Consider the following 20,014-nt stretch of genomic DNA (forward strand, 5'->3'; position numbering starts at 1 on the left):
TAGGCTGAAAAAACAAAACAAACCCATCAGAGAGATAGCAAAAACATTAGGCGTGGCCAAAACACCTGTTTGGAACATTCTTAAAAAGAAGGAACGTACCGGTGAGCTCAGCAACACCAAAAGACCCGGAAGACCACGGAAAACAACTGTGGTGGATGACCGAAGAATTCTTTCCCTGGTAAAGCAAACACCCTTTACAACAGTTGGCCAGATTAAGAACACTCTCCAGGAGGTAGGTGTATGTGTGTCAAAGTCAACAATCAAGAGAAGACTTCACCAGAGTGAATACAGTGGGTTCGCCACAAGATGTAAACCATTGGTGAGCCTCAAAAACAGGAAGGCCAGATTAGAGTTTGCCAAACGACATCTAAAAAAGCCTTCACAGTTCTGGAACAACATCTTATGGACAGATGAGACCAAGATTAACTTGTACCAGAGTGATGGGAAGAGAAGAGTATGGAGAAGGAAAGGAACTGCTCATGATCCTAAGCATACCACCTCATCAGTGAAGCATGGTGGTGGTAGTGTCATAGCGTGGGCATGTATGGCTGCCAATGGAACTGGTTCTCTTGTATTTATTGATGATGTGACTGCTGACAAAAGCAGCAGGATGAATTCTGAAGTGTTTCGGGCAATATTATCTGCTCATATTGAGCCAAATGCTTCAGAACTCATTGGACGCCGCTTCACAGTGCAGATGGACAGTGACCCAAAGCAGACTGCAAAAGCAACCAAAGAGTTTTTTAAGGGAAAGAAGTGGAATGTTATGCAATGGCCAAGTCAATCACTTGACCTGAATCCGATTGAGCATGCATTTGACTTGCTGAAGACAAAACTGAAGGGAAAATGCCCCAAGAACAAGCAGGAACTGAAGACAGTTGCAGTAGAGGCCTGGCAGAGCATCACCAGGGATGAAACCCGGCGTCTGGTGATGTCTATGCATTCCAGACTTCAGGCTGTAATTGACTGCATAGGATTTGCAACCAAGTAATAAAAAGTGAAAGTTTGATTTATGATTATTATTCTGTCCCATTACTTTTGGTCCCTTAACAAGTGGGAGGCACATATGCAAACTGTTGTAATTCCTACTCCGTTCACCTGATTTGGATGTAAATACCCTCAAATAAAGCTGACAGTCTGCAGTTAAAGCACATCTTGTTCATTTCATTTCAAATCCATTGTGGTGGTGTATAGAGCCAAAAATGTTAGAATTGTGTCGATGTCCCAATATTTATGGACCTGACTGTATATATTGATTATCTCGTTACAATGGCTTCTGAATGTGGCCGGGATATGATAGGCAGCAAGTAAACCTACAGTGTTTTCCTTGAAGTTGATGTGTTGAAAGCAGGAAAAAATGGGCATCGCTGTTTGTTGTGAATGGGGCTGTGAGGCTGCGGACCAGTTAGGGTGCCCATTCTGATCCGTGTTCACAGCCAAAAGTGCCTACAATGGGCACATGAACATTAGAACTGGACTACGAGATAATAGAAGAAGGTGGCCTGGTCTGATGAATTGTGTGTTTGGTTTTGGTTTTGTTTTTTTTGTTTTTTTAAATCATGTGGATGGCCAACTGTGTGCCTCACAAGAACAGTCAGCACCAGGATGCAGTATAGGAAGAAGGCAAGCCCGGAGAGGCAGTGTGATGCTTTGGGCAATGTTCTGCTTGGGAACCTTGGATCCTGCCTTTCATGTGGATATTACTTGACATGTACCACCTACCGAAACTTTGTTGCTGACCAAGTACACCTCTTCATGGAATGGTATTCTCTGATGGCAGTGGCCTCTTTCAGCAAGATAATACACCTTGGCACACTGCAAAAATGGTGCAAGAATGGTTTGATGAAGAAAACGAGTTCAAGGTATTGACTTGGCTTCCAAATTCTCCATATCTCAATCTGGAAAAAACAAGTCCAATCCTTGGAGGGCCCACCTTGTAACTTTCAGGACTTAAAGGATCTGCTACTGATGGCTTGGTGCCAGCTCCCAGAGCATACCTATAGAGGTCTAGTGGTATCCATGAGTTGATGAGTCAGGGCTGTTTGTCGGCAGAAGGGGTTGTTTTGGTGACAAAAGGCGGGGCTACTCAGTATTAGGTGGGTGATCATTAGGTTATGGCTAACTGGTGTAAATACTGCAACTATATATATTCACTATTCAATTTGAGGCTGATGATTATACCGTTTGATTTAGATAGTGACCTGACATGAAGTTCTGTGTCAATATCCTGGGGTGCTGCACCAGCTGTGAATTGGAATTAATGGAAGGGGCCTCAGTCACAAGTGCTGAGGGAAAAACCATTCATTCCCTAATTGGATGCAGTGTTTTGGAAACTGATCGCTCTTTCATCTGTTCATGTGATGCAGAAAGCAATCCTCCTTTTACTGCAGAGATAAAGTATTGACCTGGAACTAGCATATTATTCAAGAAAGCTGGATTAATATCAGAAGTCCTTCTCTACATACTTGTTATGGGCCAGTGACTTGAATTATTGAAGAAAGAGGTTCAGCATGACAGCCAGTTAACTAGCATTTTAAGGAGAGATCAACATTGGCACCCTCCATGTTTCTCTCATGATTGGTAAAGAGAATATTAAAGCAAATCTGTTTGTGGAAAACAAGTGCTGCTACATGTACCTGCAGCTCCTCTGAGCCCTGCCATTACACCAGGGTCCAGGGCTGTTCTGATCAGGTAAAGGTCCAACGTTTCTGGTAGTGTCCACTCCCTACTTCCTCCCATCTCTGATGGGAAGGGAGCACCACACCACCTTGTATAGTTCTTTGAAAGATTTTAATTACAAAATCCAATACATTTCGGTGGCTCAGCACTCAGTTGAGCCCCTGAAATGCGTTGGCTGGTACAAAATAAAATCGTACACAAGCTGCTGTGATGCTCCCATCCTTTCAGAACCTTAGTAAACTCCTTTTGGGGGTTCAGAAGGACCCCACAGTTGCTGGTGAGCACCCTCTAGGACCACAAACCAACCACAACGTTCTAATGCATCTCCATAAGGTTCAATGCTCCTATATCAGAAAGATTCCATCGCTATGATGGGTTGACCACCTGGCATTCAGTTGTAGCAGTAGAGCTTGAAGTCATAGAGTTGCTTTAATTAAGAAACGTACAGCCATCTGAATGGAGTATTCAGAGTGTAAACCAGAATATATATCTCCTGTATTTATGTCTTTTGTATTATTTACGTGGATTCTTTTTCTTCTGTGTCCAGATATCCTTCCACGTAATCTGGCAGCACCATGTCAGCCAAAGCCATTTCAGAGCAGACCGGGAAAGAATTTCTGTACAAGTACATATGTACTACAGCTGCCATTCAGAACCGGTTCAAGTATGCTCAAGTGACGTATGACACTGATTGGGACCGGCTGGCACAAGACCACCCATGGCTCCTGACACAGGTAAGAAAGGATTCTTTTCTTTACCAAAAAGTGGAAGCATTTTTGGGAATTCTGTGACATTCATGTCATGTGGATCACTAAGATTTGTTTACTTAAAAGCTGAACAACAGGTATGATTTTTTTTTTTTTTTTTTTGCATAGTTTAATTTTAGTTTTGCATAATTCACTTTCCATACCTGGCCAATCCCTGCAGAAGCAGAAATTCACTATAGTAGCCAATGACTTCCGCTGTTCTCAGTCAAGCTTGTAAAAACTGGGAGAGGCAAGAGGAACTGCTGCAGGTGTGCACAGTGCTAGAGCAAGATGAGGCTCAATTATGTATTTAGGGGAAGCTACTATTCAATGTTTGTTTTTTGTTTTTTATTAACCTTATGGCAGATAATTAATTAAAAAAAAAAAATCTTTTACCTTTACAACCACTTTAACCACTTGCCTTCCAGAGGATTTACCCCCCTTCCTGACCAGGCCATTTTTTGCGATACGGCGCTGCGCTACGTAACTGACATTTGCACGGTCATGCAACGCTGTACTTAAATGAAATTTATGTCCTTTTTTCCCACAAATAGAGCTTTCTTTTGGTGGCATTTGATCACCTCTGCGGTTTTTATTTTTTGCACTATAAACAATAAAAAACCCAATATATTTAACTTTTTGCTATAAAACATATCCAATAAAAAAATCAAATTTCGGCATAAATTTAAGCCAAAATGTATTCTGCTGCATGTCTTTCCTAAAAAAAAAATTCTAATATGTGTAAATTAATTGGTTTACGTGAAAGTTATAGCGTCTACAAATGGCAGTATGGAATTTTTGTTTTTATACTAGTAATGGTGGTGATCAGCAACTTGTAGCGGGATTGGAGGACTGCGGCTGGCATTCTGACATTGGGTGGGAACTGACTAACTGCCACTGACATCCCCAGTGACACTAATACAGTGATCAGTGCTAATAAAAAGCACTGACACTGTACTAATGACACTGGGCAGGAAGGTGTTAACTTTTGAGCGATCAGAGGGTTAACTGTGTGCTGTGTGTGTTTTTACTGTGTGTGCTGTTTTACTACAGAGACATTCTGCTTTGTATTTCTTTGCTATGCAGAGAAATACAAAGCAGCATGTCCTTGCACAGAAGTCTCTCCCTTGTCAGTTCTGCATGGCGATCACCGGGTGCCGCTGGGGAATCTTCAGCTGGGACTTGGTGATTGACATCCCTAGTCGGCAGTGGAGGTGCAGGTAGGGTGGTGCATGCTCGTGCCCCCTACCCGAAAATGCAAATCATGTGTATATATACGTGATTTTGCGCGGCCCTGCCGCCCTGTAGTAGTATTTTTACCATAGGGCAGCTGGCAAGCGGTTAAACTCCAGCAGGAAAAAACTGAAAGTGTGTGGATGTGACAAAAGGTACATCTGTACCATTCGGCTCCGATTCAGCAGGGAATTTGCTCATGGATCTTCTGCTGACCAGAACAGGCATGGTTTGTGTGAAAGGGGCCTTGGCTGGGAGGACATATTGCAGATAGTGTAAACCTGCTAGGAGGGAAACCGCAACAAATGGAAGAGGTTGACTAACCAGTAGGGATGCACTGATATTGGTGCCGATACCGAGAATTTTCACAAATACTCGCGAAAATACTTCTGATACCAGAAATCGATACACTGCTGTACGATTTGCGTAAAAACAAAATGCAAATTGCACTGCAAAGAATAGCATGCAATTTTAACAGGAATGCGATTTCTGCTAAATTGCATGTGGTTTCCCCATAGCCTTGTCATAGCCTGAGTTCACACAGGAGCAGTGTGGGAAACCTCCTTCAACGGTCCCTACCAGGGGCGGACTGACAACTCATGGGGCCCCCAGGCAATAGGAGATCATGGGACCCCTGTGTCTGTGCCCAAAGTCAAAAAAGCCTATGAAAAAGGTACCAGGGGCATCTCATGGGGCCCCCTACTGACCCCGGGCCCTCGGGCAGTGCCCGAGTTTCCAAATGGTCAGTCTGCCCCTGGTCCCTAGTAACCAGTCTATTTTCTATTCCCCTAGATAAAACTTCTGACAGTAGTATCAGCAGGTAGGTTATAGACTTAGGTCTTTAACTAGCCCAAAAAGGTCTAATTTGGAATACTGTCATCTGTTGTCTATGGACATCTTTGCACTGGTCATGCATGTTAAAGCCCCTCAAAGTGATATGTTAGTGGGGGCTTAGTCTGCCCTAGTTTACTGTATGTGGTAAAGTGGTTGTAAACCCTTACATATACCAAGTGAGGTGACTATCCTCAGGTGATACAAATCCTCCTACATAAGTTGTACCTACAGTCAGGTCCATAAATACTGGGACATTGACGCAATTCTAACATTTTTGGCTCTATACACCACCACAATGGATTTGAAATGAAATGAACAAGATGTGCTTTAATTGCAGACTGTCAGCTTTAATTTGAGGGTATTTACATCCAAATCAGGTGAACGGTGTAGGAATTACAACAGTTTGCATGTTGTGCCTCCCACTTGTTAAGGGACCAAAAGTAATGGGACAGAATATTAATCATAAATCAAACTTTCACTTTTTAATACTTGGTTGCAAATCCTTTGCAGTCAATTACAGCCTGAAGTCTGGAATGCATAGACATCCCCAGATGCTGGGTTTCATCCCTGGCGATGCTCTGCCAGACCTCTACTGCAACTGTCTTCAGTTCCTGCTTGTTCTTGGGGCATTTTCCCTTCAGTTTTGTCTTCAGCAAGTGAAATGCATGCTCAATCGGATTCAGGTCAGGTGATTGACTTGGCCGTTGCATAACATTTCACTTCTTTCCCTTAAACTATTTGGTTGCTTTTGCAGTATGCTTTGGGTCATTGTCCATCTGCACTGTGAAGCGGTGTCCAATGAGTTCTGAAGCATTTGACTGAATATGAGCAGATAATATTGCCTGAAACACTTCAGAATTCATCCTGCTGCTTTTGTCAGCAGTCACATCATCAATAAATACATTACGGGTCTTTTGGTGTTGCTGAGCTCACCGGTGCGTTCCTTCTTTTTAAGAATGTTCCAAACAGTTTTTTTTTGGCCACGCCTAATGTTTTTGCTATCTCTCTGATGGGTTTGTTTTGTTTTTTCAGCCTAATGATGGCTTGCTTCAGTGATAGTGACAGCTCTTTGGATCTCATCTTGAGAGTTGACAGCAACAGATTCCAAATGCAAATAGCACACTTGAAATGAACTCTGGACCTTTTATCTGCTCGTTGTAATTGGGATAATGAGGAAATAACACACACCTGGCCATGGAACAGCTGAGAAGCCAATTGTCCCATTACTTTTAGTCCCTTAACAAGTGGGAGGCACATATTCAAACTGTTGTAATTCCTACACCGTTCACCTGATTTGGATGTAAAAACCCTCCAATTCAAGCTGACAGTCTGCAGTTAAAGCACATCTTGTTCAATTCATTTCAAATCCATTGTGGTGGTGTATAGAGCCAAAAAATGTTAGAATTGTGTCGATGTCCCAATATTTATGGACCTGACTGTATTTATCTCTAGTCTTCTCTTCTCTACAGCTGTTCAAAGTACTGAATTTTTTAAAGCTTGTCTGAGAGTTCAGAAAAAAGGGGGCTGAGAGCTGAAATTACACTCTGCAGAGCTCAATAAGGAGAGCTATGAATGCTGATTGGATGAAGGACCCCCCCCCTTATATCACAGAGCTCACAGGAACAGAGCTGAGGCTGTCAATCTGCAGGAGGTCCATCCCCTGTTACCATTTTTCTCTTGGTGTCAGGAAATCTTGTCAGAAGTGACTCCTGCTGATAGCCGAGGAACGAAGCAGCAGAAATAAATTACTTAGTGCTCTGTATTGAGACAAGTGCACACTATAGAGGGATATGCTTTGCTCATATTTCATGTCTGAGGTTTATAACTACTTTAATTACTCCAACACCATGGCACAGGCGCTGTTTTTTTTTTTTTTTTTAAAGGCTTACGCTATGCTGTGTTAACAATGACACAGTCAGGTTTCTTGGGGTACCTCAGATAGGTGTGTATGTGGCTGCCTGGTTTGCATAATAAAGTTTTAGGAGTATTGGGTTCCAGAACACTAAATTATCAGTGAATAAATGTCCTGGCAGAGTAGGGTTGCTTGCGTACACAATTCTTGCCCAGGTAAAACATGGCAGCCTAGCAGGTGGTATCTTCTGTATGGGTCCCGAAGATACATTTTTAACAGGATTGTATCTTTAACCCCCTCCTTTTATTATGTTTTGCTGCATCCCATCTATTGTAGCACATATGGCATGCAGACAGATTCCTCACATTGCACATTTGAATTATTCCTTTTCTTCCAGTTTTTTCTGCTTGTCCTTGTTTCTTCATCATACCCCTTTTGGTAACCTTGACAGTACAAGCTCTGTTCTTGTACTTGTCCTTGTTTTCATTGTACACAGAAATCTGCTGCCAAGGCACTATAACTCTATGAAAGGCGCACAATCTGAACAAGAAGTTCCTCGGAGCCATCCACTTAGTGCTGATGAATGAGGAGTTGCAGCCATTAAATCTTTCCTTATCTGCAGAATATCTATTTACAGTCTGGCTGGAGGCCAAATCATTGAGAAATATTTAATCATCTGAATGTTAATCTAGTTAATGCAGTGCGGCAGGGAGACCTGGAAGTCTGCACAGAAAGAAACTGTGTTATGATGCATAGTCATTTCTGCATGAATAAGAAAGGTCAGTTTCTTGGTGTCATGACGTCTCCACCCTGCTCTGCAATGCGTTGCACATTTTGTAATGGGGAATAGGTTTTATTTCTATGACGATGTGTACAAGTCTGAGCAATTGGGTGGTTCTTTAAGGAAGAAATCTGAGCAATTTTTTTTATTTTCCTGTGCATTGGGACTGTGCCTGCACTGCATGGGTTAAATGTTCCTTTTTGTCTAGGGGCTGAGAAAGTAAAGATATACTTGCCTAATCCTCTGAGCGCAAGACCGGTCCCTATCGCTCCTACCCCCCCCGCACGCCAGTGAATGAGCTGTTCCTGACATCATGCCACCCATAGACAAGCTCCAAATGTGAGGACGACAGGAACAGTCCACCGCTGGACATTAGGGGAGCATGGTTTTTTGGAGGATCAGAGGAATGGGTAAGTATAGCTTTACCCTGAGCCCCTAAACAAAATGAGCTCACTGCATAGGAAAATAACATTTTTAACCGGAGTTCTGCTTTAAGCCAGTACTACGTATGCTAACGTTCAGACGTTTGACAGTATTATTCATTTTTATAAAGATGCCTAGGTTGATTATGAGATGGAGGCTGTACTGGAGGTATGTGTAATGTGTTAATCCATGTTCTCCCTTCCAAGATACAGCCCTTCGAAAACCATAATGTAAACTTGCATTATGTAACTGAAAGTAGTCAGTAGTAGTCTATCAGGCTGACTAAAGCTGGCTATAGATAGATCAGACTTCAGCCGGATCCGAAGAAAGCAGTCAAGTTTTGATCTATCCATGGCCATTCTATTGGAAAATCGTCTGCAGCGCTAATCGGTGTATTTTGACAATGTAGAATTCCTGCTGTCAGAATACAATAGAGCAGCGGGAAGGATTCCTTTATTCTTGAATGTGTGGCCAGCTTTATTCTGTACAGGTACTACACAGGGGATGGAAACCAGGGTGGATACAAATCGATGATTTATTTATTTATTTTTATTATTTTTTTTGGATTTTTAAAATTTTTATGAAATTTATTTTAATAAAATACTTTTTGGAGTAAAAATCTGTCTAAAGATAGTTTTCTATTTAAGATCCATTAATACCTTAGTTTATTCAGCATTAAATGGAGCCTAGTTATGTAGCATGAGGCTGTATATTCTGCAATATTGACATTTTGGTACACTCATTCAATGAATCCAAGCTCTGCAAGCTGAGATAACATGCTCTGCATTGATGCATTCTCACAATCCCACAGTAACCATGAGAAAAAAAGATGAAATAGATGAATTTGAGTAGTTCTCCAACTATGTGTGATTAACGTATTAACCCTTAAATACACTGCACAGAGAAGGTAAGTATAGACATGTTTTGTTATTTTACAAAAAAAAAATAAAATTAACCTTTAGTATTGCTTTAAACATCCTTTTTACACAATGCAGAGGATTAACCACTTAAAGCAGAGTTCCAGTTGAATAAAAAAAAAATAAAAGTCAGCAGCTACAAAAACTGTAGCTGCTGACTTTTTTTAAATACAGACACTTACCTGTCCCTCGGTCCAGCAGTGTCCTCACCAGGGCTGGTTTCACTGGTTGTCTTCTCTCCCTGGTGCCGACATCTTCAGTGTGGGCACCCGGCTGTGACAGTTTGCGGCTTCACAGCCAGGTGCCCACTGCGCATGTGTGAGTAACGCTGTGCTTTGTGAATGGCCCCGTAGTCTTCTGGGACCTGTCGCGTATCCCAGAAGACTACAAAGATGGAGGGGGGAGGACAACTTCCGCTTCCGATTGCCTTAGGCGGTCGCAGTGGGAGTGGGTACCTGTCAAATTCAGGTACCCGCTCCCCAAGGGTGCCAATCTTTAACGGGGCACCGGGAACAAAGGCTTAAAGCAGAGCTTCCCCTTTTGGGTGAAGCTCCACTTTAAGTTCCACAGTGAGTATAACAAGCATGCTTTACTGCATATACAGACTGATTTTATTGTTGTGGGTTTAGTAACACTTTATTGAAACGCTTCCTCAAGAACCACATCAGTTTATTTGTCCACTACTGCCTTGTGAGACGAGGGAAACCAAAAACAAACCAGCTTGAAAATGGAAGCGTAAGGCTCAGACACAGTCGGAGGATAGTAAAACCTCTCTGATCTCCGTGCTAACCCTCTGCAGAGCTGCCACATCTAAAGCTGGCCATAGTATGCTCGAATTTCAGGTGATTCCTGCTGAATCGGCCAAAGTTTGAGCCATGAGTGGCCCTTCAAGCTGGCTCAAAAAATGTTGATTTAAAAATTGACAAAGTCAGGTAGAAAATTATCTGGTGAACAGTAACTATCAGATGATGTCACTGTTTGGCAGCACCATTGCATTCAGGCAGTTGCAGGGTTGTGGCTACTTGAATATAGTAGCCGGCAATGGAGATTCCTCCAATGGTGCTACCAGTGTGGATAGAGGAAACAATTGATTTTCCCTCCTACATCCCTTGAGCCATTCTACCCTAACACTACGTGAGTTGTTTTTCCAACCTAAAGGGACAGTAAAGCTTGTTTTTTTGCTCCTAAGATAACAAACATGTCATACGTACCTACTCTGTGCAGTGGTTTTGCACAAATCATCCCCATCCTCTTCTTCTGGGGTCCCCACCAGCACTCCTGGCTCCTCCTCCATGAGCAGTGCCCCCAGGGAAAGCTGCTTGCCCTGGGAGGCACCTCTGCATTCCTGTCCCCGAGCTGCTGCTCTATGCGTCCATAAGACACACACAGCCATAGCTCGCCCCCCTCGCTCTCTCCTCATTGGCTCACTGGCTGTGTTTGACAGCAGCAGGGTCAATGAGGAGGAATAGTCCCCAGACTGCAGAGGATGTCGATCACCGCTGGAGCAGAGGGATCTCAAGTAAAGATTGGGGGGGGGGGGGGCGCTGTGCACAGAAGGTTTTTTAGCTTCATGCATAGAACGCATGAAGGTAAATAGAACCCCTTTAATTAACAGTGCTACTTTTGCACAACATTCTGGAAGTCTGGGTTCACATATATGCTGTGCAGTATATCGCATGTGATTCACACAGGAACCGTACAGCATTCCTGTGCAAATCACATGCGATTTGTGTGCGGTGTGACTGGAGCCATACATTTCTATTCACACCGCACCAAAAATGTGCAGGACCCTTTTTTGGGTCTGCACTAGAGTTGGATCGCATGGGTATTCACACCGATGCGATTCGATTCCGCACATTGCATCGCGTTTTGCGGGCCGCTTTCAGGATGTTGTTATCATACACACCCGAAGCGGTTCGCATGAACGAGGTGCGACTGATGCAGTGCAGAATTTGCACTGAAACCGCTGCAAATTCTGCACCACATCAGTGTGAACCAGGGCGTAGAGTAACACTTCATCAAGTACTTTCTAGTTATTTTACACTTCCAAATGCTAAAACACTTTGTCCTGTGGCTCTCTCCCTGAGGTTTTGTGACCGTCAAGCCTCTCTTTTATTATCTTTGCCCATCGGAATCATGTGACCTCACGTTGCTCAGCAGTAGAGATGAGCATAGGCATCCTCTGAACTTGCGGAGATGAATTTGCAGGATGCCCAAGCTCATCTCTACTGGGCAGCAACTTGCTGATGTCTTTCTATCCCGAGAGATGCAGTTTTTGAGGTGGTCTGTCCTAGTTTGAGGACACACCAACCTGAATACAGACCTTTCATCTGCTTAAAAACGACAGTTCAGAGAGGAAACACATTTTCATAGCTCCTTCAATATTGTAAATATTTTCCTTACCATTCTTTAAAATAGAATTAAATAAAAGTGTATTATTCTCTTTCTAAGGCTTGCAGCTTACGTGCATAACACTAATTTATCATAATTGATTGCACAGTTTTTCTGATCTGTAATATCTAGACAATTTCTAATACTTTAATAGTTACAAATCTTAAGAGAAAAGGTTATACTGTTAGGAAGGCTAAAGGGTAGGACCACAGAAACCATTATTAGACGTGAGAGTGGAAATCGGTGGTCTACATCAACTATTGGGTTCTTGTGATCACTTATCTTGTGTTACAAGATCTCTCTGTTTGAGACTCTGGCCCTGACACTTAAGACTTTTTTAGTCCTTGAAGGTCTCCAAGAGAAATCCAACTTAATTTGAGAGCGTTCCTTAGTGATAGTGGTGACAGATGATTGGACCTAGGAAATATTTTGGTATAAGAAATCATTGTATGATCGAGTCTGCTGTAGCATTTGCCCAAATCTGAAGTAGATTGACCCTTTCGTGTGTGTTGTTGGGTCAGGTTTTTAGCTGTTTCGTTGCAGGGCTAAATTTAAGTTACATTTTACTTTCATTATCTTGTGATTCTTCTTTTTCAGCCTCTGGTGGTGAAACCTGACCAACTGATCAAACGTCGTGGAAAGCTGGGACTTGTAGGCGTTAACTTAAATTTGGACCAAGTAAAGAGTTGGCTGAAGCAACGTTTGGGACGTGAAACTACAGTAAGTGTCCATATATCTGCACTGATTTGCTAGCTATAGGGTCATTTGCATGAGCCATGTATTTGGTGTATGTATATACACAGACTCCTAAGAAATATTAATTTATTGGTAAGTGACACCCTACATATTTAAAGTGTAGGTTCATGTTTTCACAAAAAATTACAAGGTATGTGAACGAACACTGTACACCCTCCCTAGCCCCGTTCCCCACTGCACTTGCCTCTGTGGGTGATTAGCTATCACTGCCCACACAGTCAGTGCAGAGGCCCAGGGATTTTAACCACTTCAAGTCTGGACACTTTCACCCCCTTCCTGTCCAGGCCAATTTTCAGCTTTCAGTGCTATCATACTTTGACAATTGCACGGTCATGCAACACTGTACCCATATGAATTTTTTTGAGACAGATAAAACTTTATTTTGGTGGTATTTATTCACCACTGGGATTTTATTTTTTTGCTATATAAATGAAAAAGTCCAAACATTTTGAAAAATAAATAAAATAAAAGTGTTTTTCTTATAATATTTTGCAAATAAATAATCTTTCTTCATAAATCTTGGTCAACATGTATTCAGCTATCTTTTTATTAAAAAAAAAAATTACCCAAATTAGTTTATAACCAAATGTATAATTTTTTACAATTTTTTTTTACATTTTTATTTAATATTTTTTATATTCTTATTTATGTTTTTTTTAAACATACTGTCACCCTAGCAGTACAGTGTCACCATAGTGACACTGTACTTGTGGGGGGTGATGAAGATGTTTTTCTTTTTTTCTTTTTTTTTTTTTTACACTGATTGCTTTTACACCCATAAAGACTGTAAAAGCAATAATTTCTCCTTCTCTCTGGCTGCATTCTTGCAGCCATTGAGAAATACTGTGAGAGCTGGTATCCCTAGGTTTCTGCACTGGCTGCATGGGCGGTGATGGCTACTCTTCCACGGAGGTACAACAGGGACTGGGGTGGTAGGGTGTTAGTTCACATCCAAACCTTATTTTCTGCTGGATGCCCTCTAAGTATCTACAGCAATGATAGATCTCCATCCAAGTCAGCTCATTGGTGGGGCCGACATTGTGTATTGTATACCACCACAGCCAACGTCTAATTATCAGTGTTTTTTTTACACTGTTTTGCTACTCAGCAACTGAGCTGCTACATCCAGGTCAATCAACTATAATAAAACAAACATTTAAGAGCGTGAAATAAGGACTAAACCCAGCCATAGACTGATCAAAATTTGTCCAGTTCAGCAGAAACCGGCTGGGTATACAGAAGATGAACTCTCATTCTCTTGCTATAGCCAGCGACACTGATCATTGTGTTCTGATGGCAGGAAACTCTTCCTGCTGTCAGAGTACAGTATCTCCATGGGAGGGATTCCCCCATGAATACACTTTTTTTTTTTTTTTTTTTTTTTAACAACTGGTTGAATGAAGAAAAATAAATATGGCCTGCTTTAGACTGGCAGTACTTGCATAGATATTTCTGTTAGGCATGTATGAAGGAATCTGTTGATTTTCTTCTGTTCAGGGGCTAAACAGGATGGAGGAATTCCCATTACTGACTGTTGTATTCACACAATAGTGACACCCCCGGTTTTCAGAATACCAAAGCATCAACAGCAACTGACAGGACTCTGTCACTATTTGCTGTTAATTTGTTACCCAGTCAAGTTGATTTTTAAATTAGCTTTTGTCAAGTTGGGTGGTACCAACAGGGCAATTTAGCTGGAATTACTGGCAATTTGAGCCATAATATCCGACACAGTAATTTTATCTTTGAAGTCTATGTAAGCCAAAAATCTAATCTTCAGTATGTCTAGCATCATGCCTCACTGTATGCAATTTTCTAAAGCAAATCAAATTTTGAGAACGTGTTGCAATGTTTATCTACAGCTAATTGGAGTTTTACTTATTTTATTTCAGGTACTTATATAGTGCTATCAAATTTACGCAGCTCTATCTATCTATCTATCTATCTATCTATCTATCTATCTATCTATCTATCTATCTATCTATCTCATCAGTCCCTAACCCTCAAGGGGCGTACAATCTAAGGTCCTAAGGTCCCTAAACTCACATTCATACATACACATATTAGGGCCAATTTAGACGGGAAACAAATAACCTGCCAGCATGTCTTTGGAGTGTCGTAGGAAGCCGGAGGAAACCCACACAGGGAGAACATGCAAACTCCAAGCAGGTAGTGCCGTGGCTGGGATTCGAACCAACGACCCTAGTACTGCCCGGCGGACGTGCTAACCATTTAGCCACTGTGCTGTTTTGCTGCCCTCTATAAATCGTACTGAATTTACAGCCATTAAAAATTCAACACCTAAATTAACCTGTCCATAAGGGCTCATTCACATGAATGACAGCCCTTGCTGGCCCTCTGAGAAGCTACCCACAGTAGATCCCTTTTTAAAGAGCTGTAGAGCTGAAAAGATATTTTCTATGTAAATACTGCGCTGCAAGGGTTGTGTTTGGCAGTGGTACTGCTTAGTAAATGCAACGGGGGGGTATAATTTTTGCTATAGTAATGGAGCAAATCTGCTGCATGTGGTCACCCCTGAGTGGCTGCATGTTTTCTTTTAGGAGGGTAGGCGGTGGATGGTAAAACTGCGCCTCAACCACCTGTTTTTATCGAATTGGGTACAGCCAGCCTGCCCATAGATGGTTTGATTCTCAGCCACTCCCTGCTGAACCGGCCAAGATTCGAACCATCTATTGCTGGCTTCAGGGTTTATTTCATTCTTTTTTAAGTTTAAACATTTTCCCTGACAGGCTGACTGTAATTCCATCCCTCTTCTCCCCTCCTGGCTGACCTTAGCGCTGATGAGATACTCAAATGATCAGTAAATAGATTTTAAAAAAAACATTGTGCTGTTCTAATGTACGGTATATGCTTGTCCTCGGACACCGATGTTTGGATGAACGCAATGCATGTTTATGCACCTGTGTAAATTGTCACCATTGAAAACAATGTAGCCACATTCAGATTTGTAAATTAAATTATATTTTGGATAGAGTAGGAAAAAGTTAAAACTTTTTTTTTTAAAACTGTCTGTGTTCCACTAAGGAAGACAAAACAGGAAGTGAGGAAAATTCCCTTTTAGTTATCACTGGAACAAGTGTCACCATTGGAAGATTTCCCATCTATTCCTATGACATTTTTCACCAGGACAACAGAGACAGAATCTCCTTAACGGGGAGACTCCGGCTGCAATGCAAACCTGACAAGGGACTTGACCCCTTACTACTCCATCCAAAAAGTCCAAAAAAGTTTTGGTTTTGAGTGGAGATTCAGATTCTTACAGATGCCCGTCACATCTGACAAAATATTATTCTTTTATATCAGGGCTTAAAATTTCAAGTCCTGAGCTACTAGCCAGGCCTTAAGAGTTACTCGTCACCAGCAAACACATAAAAATAGAGACACCTGTACACACAGACATGTACATACACATACACACAGAAACATGTACACACACGCACGGAGACACATGTACACACACACACACACACATACAGACATGTATACACACACAGACACGTACAGACATGCATACACACAGATACGCGCACAGACACATGTACACGCACACAGACACATGTACATACATACACAGACACATGTACACGCACACAGACACATGTACATACATACACACAAACACACACATGTACACAAAGACACGTACAGATACACACAGTCACATGTACATGCATGCAAAGACACACACATGTACATGTACACCCCCCCCCATAAAAAGTTGCCGTACTTCGTTGTTCACTCACAGAGCCGGGTACTGCACTCTAGAGGGAGGCAGAGAGCACAGCACACACTCCTTCCTTTGCTTTCACTGCACTCAGCTATTGAGCAGTCTGACGGTTCCCAGTGCCAATGACAGATCCAGCCTGAGCTCCGAGACTGCTCAGCAAGACGGCCCTGGGGGCACACTCGCCCCCACCATAATTTCCACTCGCCATTGGCGAGCAGGCGAGTGGAAATTTCAAGCCCTGTATTGTATATTTTGTCTGATCACTTTCCACTGCTTTTTACTCCTTTTATTATATGCCAAATCTAGTGCTAGTTATTATTTTTAGCACCATAATCAATTAACTGAATGTTAAAGGAAAATGTTCTAGCTAGTTGGCATATACCTGATATAAAAATAAAGTATATGTACATATATTATGTAGATATGTCCACTGTATAATTTTTGTTTTCATTTGCTGATGATTTTATGGGAACATAATGTACCGCTTGGTTGCTTATAACATATCTGTAAACGTTTCACATAACGTCTTGGTATTTTTCCACCCTGAACACACACATTAACTGGTGTCTGTAATATGTGGGTCTGCTTGTTTTGAGCTGTCAAAGCATCTAATTAAACAGGATGTATTCCTGGGCTGCGATTTGGCGCTGGAAGATTGATTGGCTGCCTGCTGTCAGAACACGCCGTGTGATTTAGTGCTCTTGACTAGCAAAAAAAACAGTGCGCTGATCTGAATTCAAAATGAAAAGTCACTGCTCTGTAATAACTGTGTTGAAAAAAGTTTAACCAAGTGATTTCCTTTTGAGTTTGTTGTAAAGTTTAGTTACAGAACATTACAATGCCATTGATCATCACACTGGGGTCTGAGCTGTCACTGCGGACTGCTGATCATAAATGACTGAGACATTCTCTGCTTTGCAGCTGCACTTGTAGGAGAGGCGCATATACACACGGCTGTGGTTGCAGAATGTTTTGGCTGCTCCTGATTACCGGTCCGCAGTGCCAGCTCCCTGACTAAATAGCTCAGGTGGGTTCGGACTGGTATCTGAACATGCCGGAGCTCATCCCTGCAGACACCTGTCTGTATTAAAGTCACCTTGGCACCAACTGAAAGTGGTAGCAAAGTCAGGTTTTTGTTTGTTTTTTTTTGCTTTTTTTTTTATATATACTTATTTTAGGTTTACCTTTTAGGTACAGTAAATATCTCCTAAACATGCACAGTTTAGGAGATATTTACTTTAGCAGTGCCCGTGATGTCATTCTCAATGGATGACCTGCTGTCCATTGAGAGAGTCACTCTGCGGCTGATACTCCTGCACGCATGCGCAGGAGTAACGCCATCGCTGCTCAGCCAGTCATACGGCCGCAGTCTGCAGGCCTGGTGAGGACGGAAGCCCCAGGGAGCCGTGACAGTGTTGCGATGGAGGGCTTCGTTTTCAAGGAAGTCTTTTCATAATGCGCTCTAATTTATTTTTATTTTATTTCAGGTACTTATATAGCGCCATCAATTTACACAGTGCTTTACACATATATTGCACATTCACGTCAGTCCCTAACCCTCAAGGGGCGTACAATCTAAGGTCCCTAACTTACATTCATACATACATATACTAGGGACAATTTAGATAGGAGCCAATTAACCTACCAGCATGTCTTTGAAGTGTGGGAGGAAACCAGAGTACCCGGAGGAAACCCACGCAGGCACAGGGAGAACATGCAGGCAGGTGGTGTCGTGGCTGGGATTTGAACCATCGACCCTAGTACTGCCAGGCAGAAGTGCTAACCATTTAGCCACTGTGCTGCCCTACTAGGTCATTATTCTGCTCTGCTCTGCCGTAACTGTCTACCCATACAGGAGGTATCGGGAGGCAGCTGTACTGAGATTCTGCAGGATCCTGCCATTGCACCCATTATCGGCTGATGGTGAGTGCAATGCTGTTCATGCTCCCAAAAAAAAAAAATGCAGTTTTTTATCTGGCAAAATATGTGCATTTATCTTTTTTTTTTTTTTTTTTTTAAAGATGAATTTAGCCTTTAACAAAATTGCTGATAAACAACCAGAATAAAAAGACTATGGGACCATTCTACTTGCGCATGCGCAGTGAGGTCCCAGCTGTGAAGCTGTCACAGCCGGGTGCCCACACTGAAGGTGCCGGGAACACAGGGTGGCCAGTGAAACAGGCTGTGGGGGGGTCAAGGGGGGGAACAACACTATGGGATCAAGGGACAGGTAAGTTTTGTTTTTTTTCTGTTTTTTTTTTTTTTTTTTTTAAATTCGGCAGCTACAGTTTTTGTAGCAGCTGACTTTTTTTTTTTTTTTTTTCACAGGAACTCCGCTTTAAGTACCCACACTGCTTGCCTTAGCATGTGCATAAAATGTCTTTCTAAAGTATCATCTATTCAAGTCAAGTAGGAATTTTTAAACCATTCTCAAAGCCAGAATGGGCTTATTAATTAACCACTTCAATACCAGGCACTTTTACCCCCTTCCTGCTCGCACCAATTTTCAGCTCTCAGACTTTGACAATTGCACGGTCATGCAACACTGTACCCAAATTACATTTTTATTATTTTTTTCACACAAGTAGCTTTCTTTTGGTGGTAGTTGGTCACCACTGTTTTGGTTTTTTTTTTTTTTTGCTAAATAAACTAAAAAAAGGCCGAACATTTGGAGAAATAAAACATTTTACTGTTTATAAAATTTTGCAAATAAGTAATTTTTCATCACTGATGGGTGCTGATGAGGCGCATTGATGGTCACTGATGAGTTTGACACTGCACTGATAATCAGGGCACAAATCATCATCAGCCTGATTATCAGTGTAAACAATGTACTCACTGTGCAGTCAGTCTGGCCGGTTGTTGGCTCTCCTTTCTTCACACAGAGACAGCGTGGAGGAAAGGAAATACCGATAACCGATCGGCCTGTTTACATGTGACCAGCTGTGATTGGACATAGCTGATCACATGGTGAAGGTCAAATGTGTTTGGCCCTTTACCTCGATCTGTAATCAGATGTGTCCAAAGGACATTTTGGTTACAGTCACACCCGATGGTAGAAATTGATGGCAACCAATCCGGTATGTTATATATGATTACAGTGGGTTGAAATCTGAAGTGCTGCTATAGGTCACCAGCACAGTCCAGGAAACATTAGGCTCTAGTAGTTTTCCTGCATGTAATTCAGGATTTGGAGCTGCAGCCTCTTGTGCCATGATTCTGTGTTCTATAACTTCAGTTAGTTGGATGTCATGCTGTGAAGAGCTGACACTCCTTTCAGCATAATGTTCCTTGGTGGTTGCTGGGAATATTTACTACTTTTACTGGAGTTTCTTATTCTTATTTTTCAGATAGCCAAAGCAAGGGGAGTGTTGAAGAATTTCTTGATCGAGCCATTTGTTCCTCATAGACAGGTGAGTGGAAAGTGCAGAATGTTTTTTTTTTTTTTTTTTATTCTATGTAATTAAAGGAAGAATTTATTTTCGTACAGTAGTTATCTGCTGCATTGTGATAGTTGTGGCCCTTTAAAAGCAGCAAAGAATCTGCTTCTGCATACTCCCATCTAGGGGTTCACCAATATAACGGCATCCGAAATGTATCGGCCGAAAATAGGGTTATCGGCATTTTGCTGATAGGAAAAAAGGAGCCGATAAT

General features: G+C 42.0%; 1 protein-coding gene across 2 annotated transcripts in view; it reads left to right on the top strand.

Moving 5' to 3' along the window:
• ACLY (ATP citrate lyase) overlaps nucleotides 1-20,014 on the top strand; it is a 109,972-nt gene that overhangs the window by 21,548 nt on the left and 68,410 nt on the right. For both annotated transcript variants that reach the window (XM_089690637.1, XM_089690638.1), the window contains exons 2-4: nucleotides 3,227-3,413; nucleotides 12,454-12,576; nucleotides 19,711-19,773. In XM_089690637.1, the coding sequence (XP_089546763.1) occupies nucleotides 3,255-3,413; nucleotides 12,454-12,576; nucleotides 19,711-19,773 (345 nt within the window). In that variant the 5' untranslated portion in view covers nucleotides 3,227-3,254. The remainder of the gene's footprint in view (nucleotides 1-3,226; nucleotides 3,414-12,453; nucleotides 12,577-19,710; nucleotides 19,774-20,014) is intronic.

Source organism: Staurois parvus, unplaced genomic scaffold (assembly GCF_062004578.1).
Source record: "Staurois parvus isolate SC_StPar_1 unplaced genomic scaffold, SC_StPar_1.0 ptg000538l, whole genome shotgun sequence".
Taxonomy (NCBI): Eukaryota; Metazoa; Chordata; class Amphibia; order Anura; family Ranidae; genus Staurois; species Staurois parvus.